Source organism: Xyrauchen texanus, chromosome 8, assembly GCF_025860055.1.
Source record: "Xyrauchen texanus isolate HMW12.3.18 chromosome 8, RBS_HiC_50CHRs, whole genome shotgun sequence".
In the NCBI taxonomy this organism is placed as follows: Eukaryota; Metazoa; Chordata; class Actinopteri; order Cypriniformes; family Catostomidae; genus Xyrauchen; species Xyrauchen texanus.
Genome location: NC_068283.1, coordinates 39,324,694 through 39,338,056, shown reverse-complemented (window position 1 = coordinate 39,338,056; position 13,363 = coordinate 39,324,694). Strand labels below are relative to the sequence as shown.

The window sequence follows — 13,363 nt, the reverse complement described above, 5'->3', positions numbered from 1 at the left end:
CATTGTGCTAAAGCTAAAATAAATGATTGTTATATTTTCTGGAAATTATTGGACCACATACGTTTTATCTACCTAGTACATCTACCTAAGTATTATATAATACATACTTATATTCAAATTTCACTGAAAATTTTAACAGACCCCTTAGCGGCCTTCTGGACCCTAGATTCCCAGATTGAACTCCAAAACAATACCACATATTTTTTGATTTGTGCACAAATTGTAGTCAGTCCATATAAATGTGTACATTCATAAAAATACTAATATAAATGGATGTAAAAAAAAAAAATCTGTAATTAATGAAAAACAAAATTGTGTACAGTTTAATAAATAAAAAACAGTTTTAGGAAATTCTTTATATTTAAAGTCAAATCTTTCAGTAAAAAAAAAACATACAAAATCTTGTCCCTTAAAATATTTATTGGCAAACTAGAAAAATAATTGTAAACCCTACTGGAATGACTACAGTGGGGGAAATACCTGGATGTTGAACATAATGGGGAAACAAATACTACGCTACAAAACTCATGTCATTCATAATGTGCTTTGACAGTATCCACACCACAAAATTGAATGGTCTTCCCATAACTTACTGCATCTCAATGAGTTGATCTGTTGGCTGGTAATGACAGAATATTTAAACAATCTTACTGTAATATCACATCATATCATTGATAATTGTCAACCTCCCAAAAACAAAAAAAAAGTGAAGGATAATGGTGCTGAATGAAATATGAAATATGAAACAGTCTCCTATTTACAGTGCTGTGGAAAAGTACTTTCCCCCAACCTGATTTTTCATACTAAATGATTTTAGATCTTAAAATGAGATATAGCATAAAACAAAGGCAAACCGACTAAACAAAAAAAATATTTTTCAAATATAGATGTTTTTTATTGAAGCTAAAAAAGTTATCCAACACCTTTATCACCCATGTGAAATACTAACTTCCCCCTTAAACTTAATAGCTGGTTGTGCCAACTTTATCAGCAACAACTGCAACCAAACGCTTCAGATAACTGGAGATCAGTCTTTCACAACGCTGTGGGGGAGATTTATCTCACTCTTCTGTGCAGAAATGCTTTAGTTCAGCCACATTGGAGGATTTTCGAGCATGAACTGCCCATTGAAGGTCCTGCCACAGCATCTCAATCGGGTTCAAGTCTGGACTTTGACTAGCCCACTCCAAACAGTTCCACTTTCGACTCATCAGTCCACAGAACATTCTCCCAAAAGGTTTGAAGATCATCAAGGGGAAATACTTTTTCACAAAGGCCCAGTTGGTATAGTATAACGTTTGTTCTTCAATAAATAACATTAGCATTTAAAAAACTGTATTTTGTGTTCACTCAGTCTGCCTTTGTTTTATGTTAGAATTAAACAATTTAGTATGAGATATACACAAAAACAGAAGAAATCAGGATGGGGGCAAATACTTTTCCACAGCACTGTACTTGTTTCCATGAGGGTATCAACACAAATGGTTATGTACATAATCTGAAATAAATGACAAAATTTCTGATAGAGGGTTTTCTTTTTGAAAACTTACTGGTGGCTAAATCACTTATTGAAGCAAAAGAGCGATATGGCCACATGTACATTGGAAAAAGGGGGTGGGATGTAATCATCTGAATTTCTGAACATACAAATTTCATTTTTTTCCTCTTAAATCATGAAGAAACCAAAAAACATATTCAACACTCTGGGAACCATTTCTAATCTTGGACAAATTTACATCGATTTATTTAATAACTGGAGATAATGTGTGTAATGCACCATTCAATCTTTCCAATACACCTTGGATATAGAAACGTTTTTTCTTCTTTTTCTTTTTTTTTATAGCAATAAAGAAAAAAACTAAAATTGCAAGATGCTAAAGACAGAAGAACAGTCTGCAAAAACGTCCTCGTTTCTGTAAGGGGATGGTTGATGCTGTCCAGGTGGAGAGGAAATCAGTGATTGAGCTGGCGTTATGCGTTCTGTCTTGGGCATCTTGCAGTGGCATGATTGGCCTGTGCCCTCTATAAGTCTGATAGAGACACAGTTCTTTGGCACTTAAGCTGGTAGACTCAGCTTCTTTCCTTTCAACACTGTGGACCATATAGAACAAGTCAGAAAATGAAGCATGTAGATTGTTTGTCTTCCTGGTCTAATCACTGTAAATAACCTTTAATGGAAGCCAATCCTCTGAACTAATGCCAAACAAGTCCCTAAATTGTAGACAATGTAGGCATTAATGTTAGGAGAGTTGTAATGTAAAGTTTAGAGTGCACCTTTAAAAATTAAGGTTTATTTAATATGGACTTTTTTATTATCTGAAGGTCAATATTAGACAAAGTTAATGTTGTTTGACACCCATGACACAACTAAGATTTTGGCACGTATAAACTCACCTTTTGTGACGTAAAGGTAGAAGAAGTCACAATAGAGAATAGTCTGGACGACCCCAGCCACGATGGCGATCATGTCAAAGAAACCCTCAAAGTAGAACCTCCAGATCCAGTTGAAGAGGTAAAGGGCGCGGTAGACCCCCAGACAGAACAGATAGTGGGTAGTGATGGTCTCAGCCTCGCCGGTCTTACTAATCATAAAGAGTTGAGGCAGGATGGCCACTGACTCAAGATAGATGGAAAAGGTCCACAGGATCTGTTATCAAAATAAAGATAAAAAAAAATAATGTATTACTTCCTGATTTGGTAACCAATGAGAGTAGCAATAACATAATTATTACATTACATTACAAAAAGGCCATTCCATGTCAACTCAACCCGAGGTCCCAGGCACAACATTTATTTTTGGTCAGATTTTTTTTTCTGTTGAAAAAATTAAAAATATGATGAAAGCTACAACCCTACATGCCATGAATCAGTATTTTCTGAATAATCTATTATTTTGTAGAGGTGGGTCAAAATGACCATTTTTGTCTATTTGCATTATTTCATTTTTACACAGAAAATCAATTGACTTCAGCGCCCCTTGTTGCATTTTATGTACATTTATATTTACGTTTATGCATTTGGCAGACACTTTTATCCAAAGCGACTTACAGAGCACTTATTACAGGGACAATCCCCCCAGAGCAACCTGGAGTTAAGTGACTTGCTCAAGGACACAATGGTGGTGGCTGTGGGGTTCGAACCAGCGACCTTCTGATTACAAGTTTACCAGTTATGTGGTTTAGACCACTACACCACCACCACCACTCCAAATTCCTTTCATATGTAAATAGTGAGAGTACAAAAACTTTCCTTTTTGTGTCTTTATGCCTAAATGGTTCAATCCCAGAGATGTGGGGCTCTCAATGTTATACCATCTGTAAATTATTATTATTATTTTCTCCCCTATTCTCCTCAATTTGGAATTCCCAATGCAATCCAAGTCCACATGGTGGCGTAGTGACTCGTCTCAATCCGGGTGGCGGAGGACGAATCTCAGTTGCCTCCACGTCTGAGACCGTCAATCCGAGCATCTCATCACGTTGCTTGTTGAGCACGTTACCGCGGAGACCTAGCGCGTGTGGAGGCTTCACGCTATTCTCCAGGTCATCCACACACAACTCACCACACACCCCACCGAGAGCGAGAACCACATTATAGCGACCACAAGGAGATTAACCCAACGTGACTATAGGCCCGGGCCAATAGGTTGCTTAGAAAGCCTGACCGGAGTCACTCAGGACGCCCTGGATTCGAACATGCAACTCCAGGTGTGATAGTCAGTGTCTTTCCTTGCTGAATGTAGGAGTCTGTTTTTTCTGTGAATAAAATAACCTCTACATATTAATGGATCACTAAGCAAATACCAATCCAGGCATTTAATAGCTAATCTTTCATCATTATTTATGTTTATCTTTCATCAGAAAAAGGATTTAGCCAGGACATTTCTGAAATTTGGCAATCCAGTGGTTTAATACACGTCTTCTGAAGCAATCCAATTGATTTGGATAACAGCATACCAAAACATAAGTCATATTTGATTTGACTGCCAAATGTAAAGACAGTTGTTACTTGTATTTTCACGTGCCCTCACGTGCAACATGATGAGGTCATGGCATAACAATGCAGCATACTACTACTTTCTGAAACGTTTATCGTGGAATAATAGTAGTAGGCAGAATATAAAGTATACTGCACATTGCACAGTAAGCTATTGCCTCATCCCTAACATAGTCTTAATACAGTTATAATAGACAAAGGCGGCAAATGCACAGTAAAATTTGATCAAGTGTCTCAAAGTTTGCTTGCATCTTTCAATGTCTCCTACCTCCAATGGAGAGAAGTCATGGTTGACCAGAAAGGAAAGGCCTCCCACTGGAACCACTAGGAACTCCAATCTAAAAGTGTCATGGTTTCCATCATAGGTTGCTCTGAATTTGACATAGATCAGGTATACGGTGGCATAGGCACATCCAACGTAGATAACCTGTTTTAATAAAAAAAATGCAAGAAGACTAAATTAACCATGCAAGGTATCAATATGTAATTGCATTCATGTTTTCTTTACACACACAAACATTCACAATGGTTTAGTTTCAGACTGTTCGTGGAAAAGTTCTTTCCTAGCCCTTACCTTCATGGATGAGTTATAAAGAGAGATGAAGGAAGTTAGGAGATCCAGGTATCGTGTGGTGAAAACCAAGGCGAAGAGTATCTGGCTCTTCCCAGAGATCCCTGGGGGGCAAAAACCATTTGCAATCAGCCCTTTAAACCATTCTTTAAACTACAGCACAATACTGAGATAAGCTAGTAAACCTTCCAAAAGAGTTGCTATATCTCTGTAGGGGCAAAAATCCATGTCAATGCAGTAGCATTGCCACACTGCCACGTCAAAGCAAGGAATGCATTGCATTGCATTTTAGGAATGTATAGCAAATAATAGGTGGAATACCTTTGGATGCATGACATTATGCAGGCATAACAACACTTTAAACACATCCTTAGTGCCTTTTTGACTCTCAGATCAGTTTTCATGCAAGATCTGAGCATGCAAGTTATATTGAAATTGCTTAATAGCATGATAATGCATGATCTCGATTACAAGATATTGCTGAATACGTTTAATCTGCTGTGTACAGTACACTATACCTAAATTGCTAAAGTTAATAACTAAACTTTTCAACTATTTCAGTGACTTAATTGAAAGCAAGAAGCCTGTGCTATGCATTTTGAAGGCATCCTTAAGATATACATGCCACAACCTTCTACATATCGACAAATCTGCACATTTCAACTTTAAATGCATTTTTAATCAAACAGCAAGATTGAATTCAGCAGCTCTCAAGTGAAGCTAACCCACTTGCTTGATAAACAAACAGTCTGCACTTCGTTTTAAATGCTTTATGCTGGTAAATACATTCATAAGACTTACCCTGACAGCTCAACACAGTCTAAAAGCTTTCTTGACATTCAAAACAGCTCAAGTAGCCTTTGAAGAATGTGAGAAGACATTTATATTTTGTGTGAGTTGAGCTCACCTGCGCAGGATCTGCTCTTCCATATCTTGAGCAGCAAGATGATGATGGCAGCTAAATGAGACAGATCTCCGGTCAGTCTAAAGACATTCATGATGTTTGTCACACAATGGCTGTTTTGTTTATTTGTGGGGTTAAACAGAGCACAGGGTGTTTCAAATGACTGTGAACCGGCTCAGTGCCGCTCTATTCCAGCGCATTCCTCCACGAAATATGGCGAATGAGGGGCGACGTGGCCTGTGGACGTGACGTGGCCAAGAGCTAAACCGCTATGAATGCTGGGAAGTGAAGTTGACCATGCCCATTGGTTCTCTTTACACAAATCGCCATGATGGTAACTATAGTTTCTGTAAAAATAATAATAATATTATATGGCTTTGGCCACCACTGACAGTTTATTGCATTATTCATGTAAGTAAATAAAACAGATAAAACCAGGCTAAGCTGGTTGTCTGGTCTTAGCTGGTCACCCGGCCTGCAGCTGCTTGGGCCTGGTCGGGTTGGTCAGTTGGTTTGCTTTAGAGGGGTTTTTGGGCCCTTTTAGCTGGGAGATCAGCTGGCCTCTAAGCAAAACCAGCTAGACCAGCTTAAACCAGTAAACCATCTTACACTGTTTTAGCTGCTCCTAGCGTATCTCCTAGACTGGTTTTAGAGGGTTTAGGGCACTTCTCAGCTCTCAGCTAAAGTAGCAGAGCATAAGCTTGGCCAGGCTGGGTGACCAACTGAAACCAGCTAAAACCAACAAACCATCTTACATTGATTTAAGCTGTTTTTTTATACAATCTTAGCTGGTCTAACAGACTGGTTTTTGAGGTTTTTGGGCATTTTTTAGCAGGTCAGAGACCAGAAAAACTAGCTAAGCTTTACTTGTTGTTTGCGTTTTGTTGTTCAGTATAGAGTAGGGGACGCTTTGCTTTCATTTACACTGACAATAATTGTATTGATTAAGTGTATAAGATGTATATTTCTTATTTCTCCCCTAAATAGTTTTGTATATTTTTTTCTTGTAAAAAAACAAAAAGTTCCCGCTTTCTGTCTGTCCTCGTCCATCAACAGCCAATCAGGAGATTCGACGAGATGCGACATTTAATCAACAGCCAATAGCATTTGTTAACAGAAAGGATTTGGCCCCGCCCCAACTGTCGCGTGATCAGATCTGCGCGCGTGTGTGGGACTTGTCATTGTTATTTCTGTTCGCGACTTGCTCATTTGTGTGTACAATCATATTTTTTTGGTTTGTGATTTGCAAGTTCTGCAGGTTTACATTTTACGTGCGAACTGTGTCATGGTGCTCACACTGTTTTAATTGACTTGCGCGCTGTGTTTATGCGCTTGCGCTGTTTTGTCCAACATTTAACGCCTTAATGTCATCTAAAAACCTAGACTGAAATGTTGGGTACCTACATAACATTCAAAAATATATATTATATTAAACTAAGAATGATATTCATATTTTAGAAATTATATATATATATATATATATATATATATAATAGTTATTGTTAAAATGGTCCAAAATAAATGTATAATATATATATATATATATATATATATATATATATATATACATACACATTTATTTTGGACCATTTTAAAGCATTTTTATCAAGTACCACTCTTGAGAAGACAAAGACATACACATAAATATGTATGAGATCACAATAAGCAGTAGATGTGACTAATGGAGACAGACCGGTCACACACAGAGTATCTGATAGGAAGGAAGACAGAGAGGGGATGGGTCTATGTCACTTCTCATTTTTGTATAAGTCATTTCTTTTTTTATTTCTCAGTTGAGATTTTTGTTTCCGATGACTATCCAACAAACTGCAAAACAAAAACGAAAAGACAACAATGAAAGGACCCACAAAATATCGTGATATCAGCTGGAACCTCTTAACCATCACATTTCTTATCTTTATCTCAGGTGAGTGAAAATGTCTTACTTTATACTTTTCTTTTGTATATATATATATATATATATACTGTATGTGCATGTATAAGTACAACATGTACATATGCATTGATTCTGTTGCAATACACTACACCCAATTTGACTTTTTTTCTGTTTACTCCATGTTTATTTATCTTATCTTCTTGTAAATAATATACTTTATGTAAAAAGAGCTCCTGTAAACAACAACAAATGATTGTGTGTTTGTACAGCTCAGCCAGTAAAGATCTTTTTGATTCTGATGCATTTTTCCAGTTCTTTCCATAAGTGGATGCAAGGTAGATGTCCAACAGTCGAATAATGTGATGAGGCGAAAAGAGCAACAGTTTGTCTCTATTCCCTGCTCTTTGAACATAACAAGCTGCCCAGGTCACGGACCGGACAAACTGAGCATCTCTTGGTATGTGTTCCGGAAAGACTCTCAGCACCAGCTTGATTTAACAAACCACTCAGTCAAATACACACTGGAAGATCAGAATCTGAAAATCAACTCATTGTCAACACAAGACTGTGGTGTGTATTACTGTGCAGCGGCTCTGCTTGATGTGGCGCATAACGGGGCGCAGGCGATTGGAAAGGGAACCACTTTAAAAGTGTCAAGTAAGTCAAGTTATTTTATTTAGAAAGCTTTAAGAGTTGAATGCACGTGCTGGGCAGCTGAGACAAAATAATAAGAAATTATGGATGCAGGAATGATTTGATATGGAGAAAAATGGAAGACAAATGAATAAAATCAATAGGATTAAAAAATACAAATACGTGTTTAAAAATATTCAAATCAAATGCTAAACAGGCCTTTAAACTGGATTTTAGAAAGGAAAGAACCCCTTGAAAATTATACCTAGAATTGATGTTTGGATATTGTATCTATATATGTAATTATTTTAATTAAACTGTGACGCTTTGTATCCAGAGAGGGGCTTTAACACCCGTCAAGCACTTTTATTGACATTGCTTGTCCTACTGATTGTGTACAGTCTCCACGTCTTGGGCATTCTTATCTGCATAAAGGTACATTTAAAGTTACTTTTTCTGGATATTTTAATGTTACAATACTATGTAACACAACCACTAAATTGTCCCTCCTTTTCTTAAATAAAAGAAGAAGAAGAAGCAAACAACGAGGTTACAGTGGGGCACATACAATGGAAGTGAATGAGGCCAATTTTTGGTGGGTTTAAAGGCAGAAATGTGAAGCTTATAATTTTATAAAAGCACTTACGTACATTTTTGTATTATTTGAGCTATGAAGTTGTTTCATTTGTCGTTTTAGGGTTTAAGAGTTGACAGCATTACGTTGTTATGGCAACAAAGTTGGATATAACTTTACATTTATGGACTGGCCCCATTCACTTCCATTGTAAGTGTCTTAATGTAACTGCAATTTTTGCTTATTCTCAAACTCGGAACATATCCTTTAATGTATTTCTTGGAATTGACAGACTGGACAAATCAAATCAGTCTTTAAAAGAAGACGGCAGCAAAGCGAGATGAAGGTATAGTTTGAGTTCACATACACCATTAGACCTTATCGTGCTTTTTTACAGTAACACTGTTGCCAGCTAATTACTGTAAACACCTGATAACAGTAAGCTACTGCAATTGTTGTGTACAGTAATTTACTGATTAGTACTGTAATTGGTAGCTGAGGTGTATACTGTACAAATATCAATTGTACAATAACTTACTGTAATTTGGAAAAGGGAAAAGACGTTGTGGGATCCACACTGATGTACAATTACAGCAATTTACTGTTATATTAAAAATAATTTACTGGTATTAATGAGTGATGTCACATGTTGCAATTCATATTACAGTTAAATACTGTACGATTATATTATAGTAATTTACTGGTTTTACAATTATTTAACCTGTTACAGGGATAGTTCAACCAAAAACTTAAATTCTCTCATTATTTAGTCACCCTCAAGCCATCCAAGATGTGTATGGCTTTCTTTCTTCTGCAGAACACAAATTAAGATTTTAAGAAGAATATTTCAGCTCTTTTGGTCCAAACAATGCAAGTGAATGGTGACCAGAACTTCGAAGCTCTAAAAATCACATAAATGGTCTGCACTTATATTCACACACACACACACACACACACACACACACACACACACACACACACACACACACATGTTGGTCTACCTATCATTATGAGGACTTTCCATAGACATAATAACTTTTATACTGTATAAACTATAGATTCTATCCTCTAAACCTAACACAGCCCCTAAACCTAACCCTCACAGAAAACTTTCTGCATTTTTACATTTTCAATAAAACATTGTTTAGTATGATTTTTAAGCGATTTGAATTATGGGGACACTACAAATGTCCTCATAAATCACATTTATAGCATAATAACCTTGTAATTACCAGTTTGTAACTTACAAAATTGTCCTCGTAAATCACAAAAACACGCACACACACACACACACACACACACACACACACACACACACACACACACACCAATGATGGTAGAGCTGTCAGGTAAGGTGCTAGCCTAACATTGGGAGCAACTTGGGGTTCAGTGTCTTGCCCAAGGACACTTCGGTACATGGAGTAGTGTGGGCCAGGAATCGAACCGCCAACTCGCTCTACCACCTGCGCCACAGCCGCCCCAAATAAAGGCAGCACAAAAGTAATCCATAAGACTCCAGTGGTTTAATCCATGTCTTCAGAAGTGACATGATAGGTGTGGGTGAGTAACAGATCAATATTTAAGTCCTTTTTATTTTAAATTGTCCTCCCTGCCCAGTAGGTGGCGATATGCACGAAGAATGTGAATCGGGTAAAACAAAGTATACAAATCTGAAAGTGAAAGTGGAGGTTAATAGTTAAAAATTAAAAACAAATGGGTATCTTTTTCACACCCACACCTATCATATCACTTCTGAAGACATTGATTTAAACACTGGAGTCATCTGGATTACATTTATGCTGCTTTTATGTGCTTTTTGGAGCTTCAGAGTTCTGGTCACCATTCACTTGCCTACAGAGCTGAGATATTCTTCTAAAAATCTTTGTGATCAGCAGAAGAAAAAAAGTCATAAACATCTAGGATGGCATGAGGGTGAATAAATGATGAAATGATTTTCATTTTTGGGTGTACTGTCCCTTTAAATACAGTAATGGTTAACAACAGTGTTTTTTATTAAACTTGAATGATATAATAGTCTCAAAATGTGTTAAATGTATTAATTCGTGTTGTTAACAGGACTCAGCTAAACAAGTGATTTTCAGTGGTGTGGTGCAAGAACTGTGCAAGAGGAACCTCAGTGACAAAATTCGGGCTCAATACAAAGTTTCGCAAGAAAAGGTTTTTCACATTACTCTTTTATAACCTGCAAGCATTTTTTTTTAGCAAACATGCATTTATTTGTACTGAACACATCCTAGTGCAATTTCTAGCTGGCAAGTTTGCTGTTCAATGTGACAAAAAGTGCTTACTATGATCTAAATTGGCTTCAAATCTCCCCTAGTATCCTCAAACCCAGGACAAGAGTGAAGATATTTACCAAAATCTTGATGAGTGAAACACAACTAAACCTCTGATCCATGTTTGTCCCCCTGATCTGCAAAACCATCAGCTTGAAAGCAAAACTGGAAACTTCCACTTCAAGAAAAAGGACTGTGCAATGCCAAAATTCAGTTGACCGCATTATTGTATGTGACATTTCGTAATAATGCTCACGCTTTTACTCGTGTGTTATTTTTAGTTAAGAAATAAAACCCATTTTGTAAAATTGTGGCTGGGAAACACAACATTGCTACATGTTGTGATGTCTCTGTTGGCGACAACATAAAGTTTTCCACTCAAAAGTGTGAGTCATCTTGTTTTGCATTGATAAATTTGAGACTACATTGTTAATTGACTTCATTTGTTATGTGTAATGTATTTAAACTAAAGCTACTGGAGCTATTGTTATTTGTAGGGACGGATTCATATGGAGGCATTTTACCCCCTCAGTTTTGATTTTGTGTTGTCTGTTCTTCAAGGGCATAAAGATTATTTCATAAGAGAGGGGGGCAGATGGTTTAGTGTAATAAAAAAACCATTCAACAAGTGACCCCATTTATTTTCTCTTATCTCTCATCTTTATCTTAATTTCATTTAAAGCTACTTGTACTTACGCATGTTTTGAAGGACTGATTTCATCGAATAACAACCGAAAGTGACTGGTCATAGTGGAAATCGAGGTTGCAGCGCCAGCGAGGCACTTACAATGGAAGTGTGAATGGGGACACATTTTTGGAGGGTTTAAAGGCAGAAATGTGAAGCTTCAAATGTTATAAAAGCACTTGCATGAATTCTTCTGGTAAAACGAGTGTATTATTTGAGCTGCAAGTTGTTTAAATTGTCATTTTAGGGTTTACGGCGTTACGTCGTCATGGCAACAAAGTTATAAAATTGGATACAGGAGTGGTGGTGGCGTAGTGGGCTAAAGCACATATCTGTTAATCAGAAGGTCACTGGTTCGAGCCCCACGGCCACCACCATTGTGTCCTTGAGCAAGACACTTAACTCCAGGTTGCTCCGGGGGGATTGTCCCTGTAATAAGTGCACTGTAAGTCACTTTGGATAAAAGCGTCTGCCAAATGCATAAATGTAAATGTAATAGATAAAATCATGTTTACACATTTATCCTTTATGTCTTGTGGCTATACCTTTCAAACAGTGAAAACAGCGAGGATTGACGCTGACGACCACCCCTGGAGTCGCGAGTTAGAATCCAGGGTGTGCTGAGTGATTCCAGCTAGGTCTCCTAAGCAACCACATTGGCCCGGTTGCTAGGGAGGGTAGAGTCACTTGGGGTAACCTCCTCATGGTCACGATTAGTGGTTCTCGCTCTCAGTGGGGCGTGTGGTAAGTTGTGAGTGGATCACGGAGAGTAGCATGAGTCTCCACATGCTGTGAGTCTCCGCAGTGTCATGCACAATGAGCCACTGGACAAGATGTGCAGATTGACGGTCTCAGAAGCGGAAACTGAGACTTGTCCTCTGCCACCCAGATTGAGGTGAGTAACCGTGCCACCACGAGGACCTGCTAAGTAGTGGGAATTGAATTGGGAGAAAAATTTTAATGCGATTTTTGCTTATTATCAAATAAAGGATAGCCAAGATGGAATTCTTTTTAGCTTGTGTTGAACCCGAAGATTTCCTTTAAATATATACTTTTTGAAAAGAGAGACAGGACAAATCAAATCAGTTTTTAAAAGAAGACTGGCAAAGTGAGACGAAGATATAGTTACATACACTATTAGACCTTACCGTGCTTTCTACAGTAACATACTGGCAACAATATTGCCAGCTAGTTACTGTAAAAACCTGATGACATTCATAATTTGTTTCCGGATCAATACAGATAAATACAATGCACCAGATTGCCATAGATGGTTAAAAAAAACTCATTTACAAATTGCCTATTTAGTATTTATATTCTAATTATACAAACAGTACCATCCCCCGCCTATATTTCTTTCTGTTGGTCTTTTCTCAAAAATTTTTTTATTTAGCCTATTAAATCAAATACATTAATTTGAGGTTATGTCCTTTCATTATAACATAAGCATGAGTGCTGTTACTGGCATTCTCGTGTGAAATTATGAGCTAATTATGTTTTAAATGTGAAAAATTACGCTTTGAGTTCGAGTTCGAGTTCTGAGGTTGTCATGACAACAGCTGACACGAAATATCGCGAGGGTTCGCTCTGAATAAGCACCTCGCGAACTCTCGTGCGGCCTTCTTCTTCCTGAATACATCACGTAAGTCATCATGTGCATCAGGGATTGCTTAATTTTATCTGTTTAAATCATCGCAATCTCAAAGTAAAAAGCATAATAACTATAACGGAGTTATGTGTGTGCCGTTTAGTAACACTTTAATACTGATATTAAATATATGTATTGAGCAGAAAGACATTTTACGG

At 37.3% G+C, this 13,363-nt stretch overlaps 2 protein-coding genes across 2 annotated transcripts; one reads left to right on the top strand and one right to left on the bottom strand.

Annotated features, from left to right (window-relative positions):
- Window positions 1-1,713: 1,713 nt before the first annotated feature.
- Window positions 1,714-5,694, bottom strand: kdelr2a (KDEL endoplasmic reticulum protein retention receptor 2a). Its single transcript, XM_052131870.1, has 5 exons — window positions 5,475-5,694; window positions 4,571-4,671; window positions 4,265-4,423; window positions 2,395-2,647; window positions 1,714-2,091 (listed from the first exon to the last, which is right to left on the bottom strand). Exons 1-5 carry the CDS (start codon window positions 5,563-5,565, stop codon window positions 2,057-2,059), a joined length of 639 nt encoding a protein of 212 aa, XP_051987830.1. The 5' UTR covers window positions 5,566-5,694; the 3' UTR covers window positions 1,714-2,056.
- Window positions 5,695-7,268: 1,574 nt separating this feature from the next.
- si:ch211-139g16.8 (immunoglobulin superfamily member 6) lies at window positions 7,269-12,694 on the top strand. The gene is made up of 6 exons (XM_052132433.1): window positions 7,269-7,398; window positions 7,681-8,025; window positions 8,339-8,436; window positions 8,868-8,921; window positions 10,652-10,753; window positions 10,917-12,694. The coding sequence occupies exons 1-6, from the start codon at window positions 7,326-7,328 to the stop codon at window positions 10,968-10,970; spliced, it is 726 nt and encodes a 241-aa protein (XP_051988393.1). The 5' UTR covers window positions 7,269-7,325; the 3' UTR covers window positions 10,971-12,694.
- Window positions 12,695-13,363: the final 669 nt, after the last annotated feature.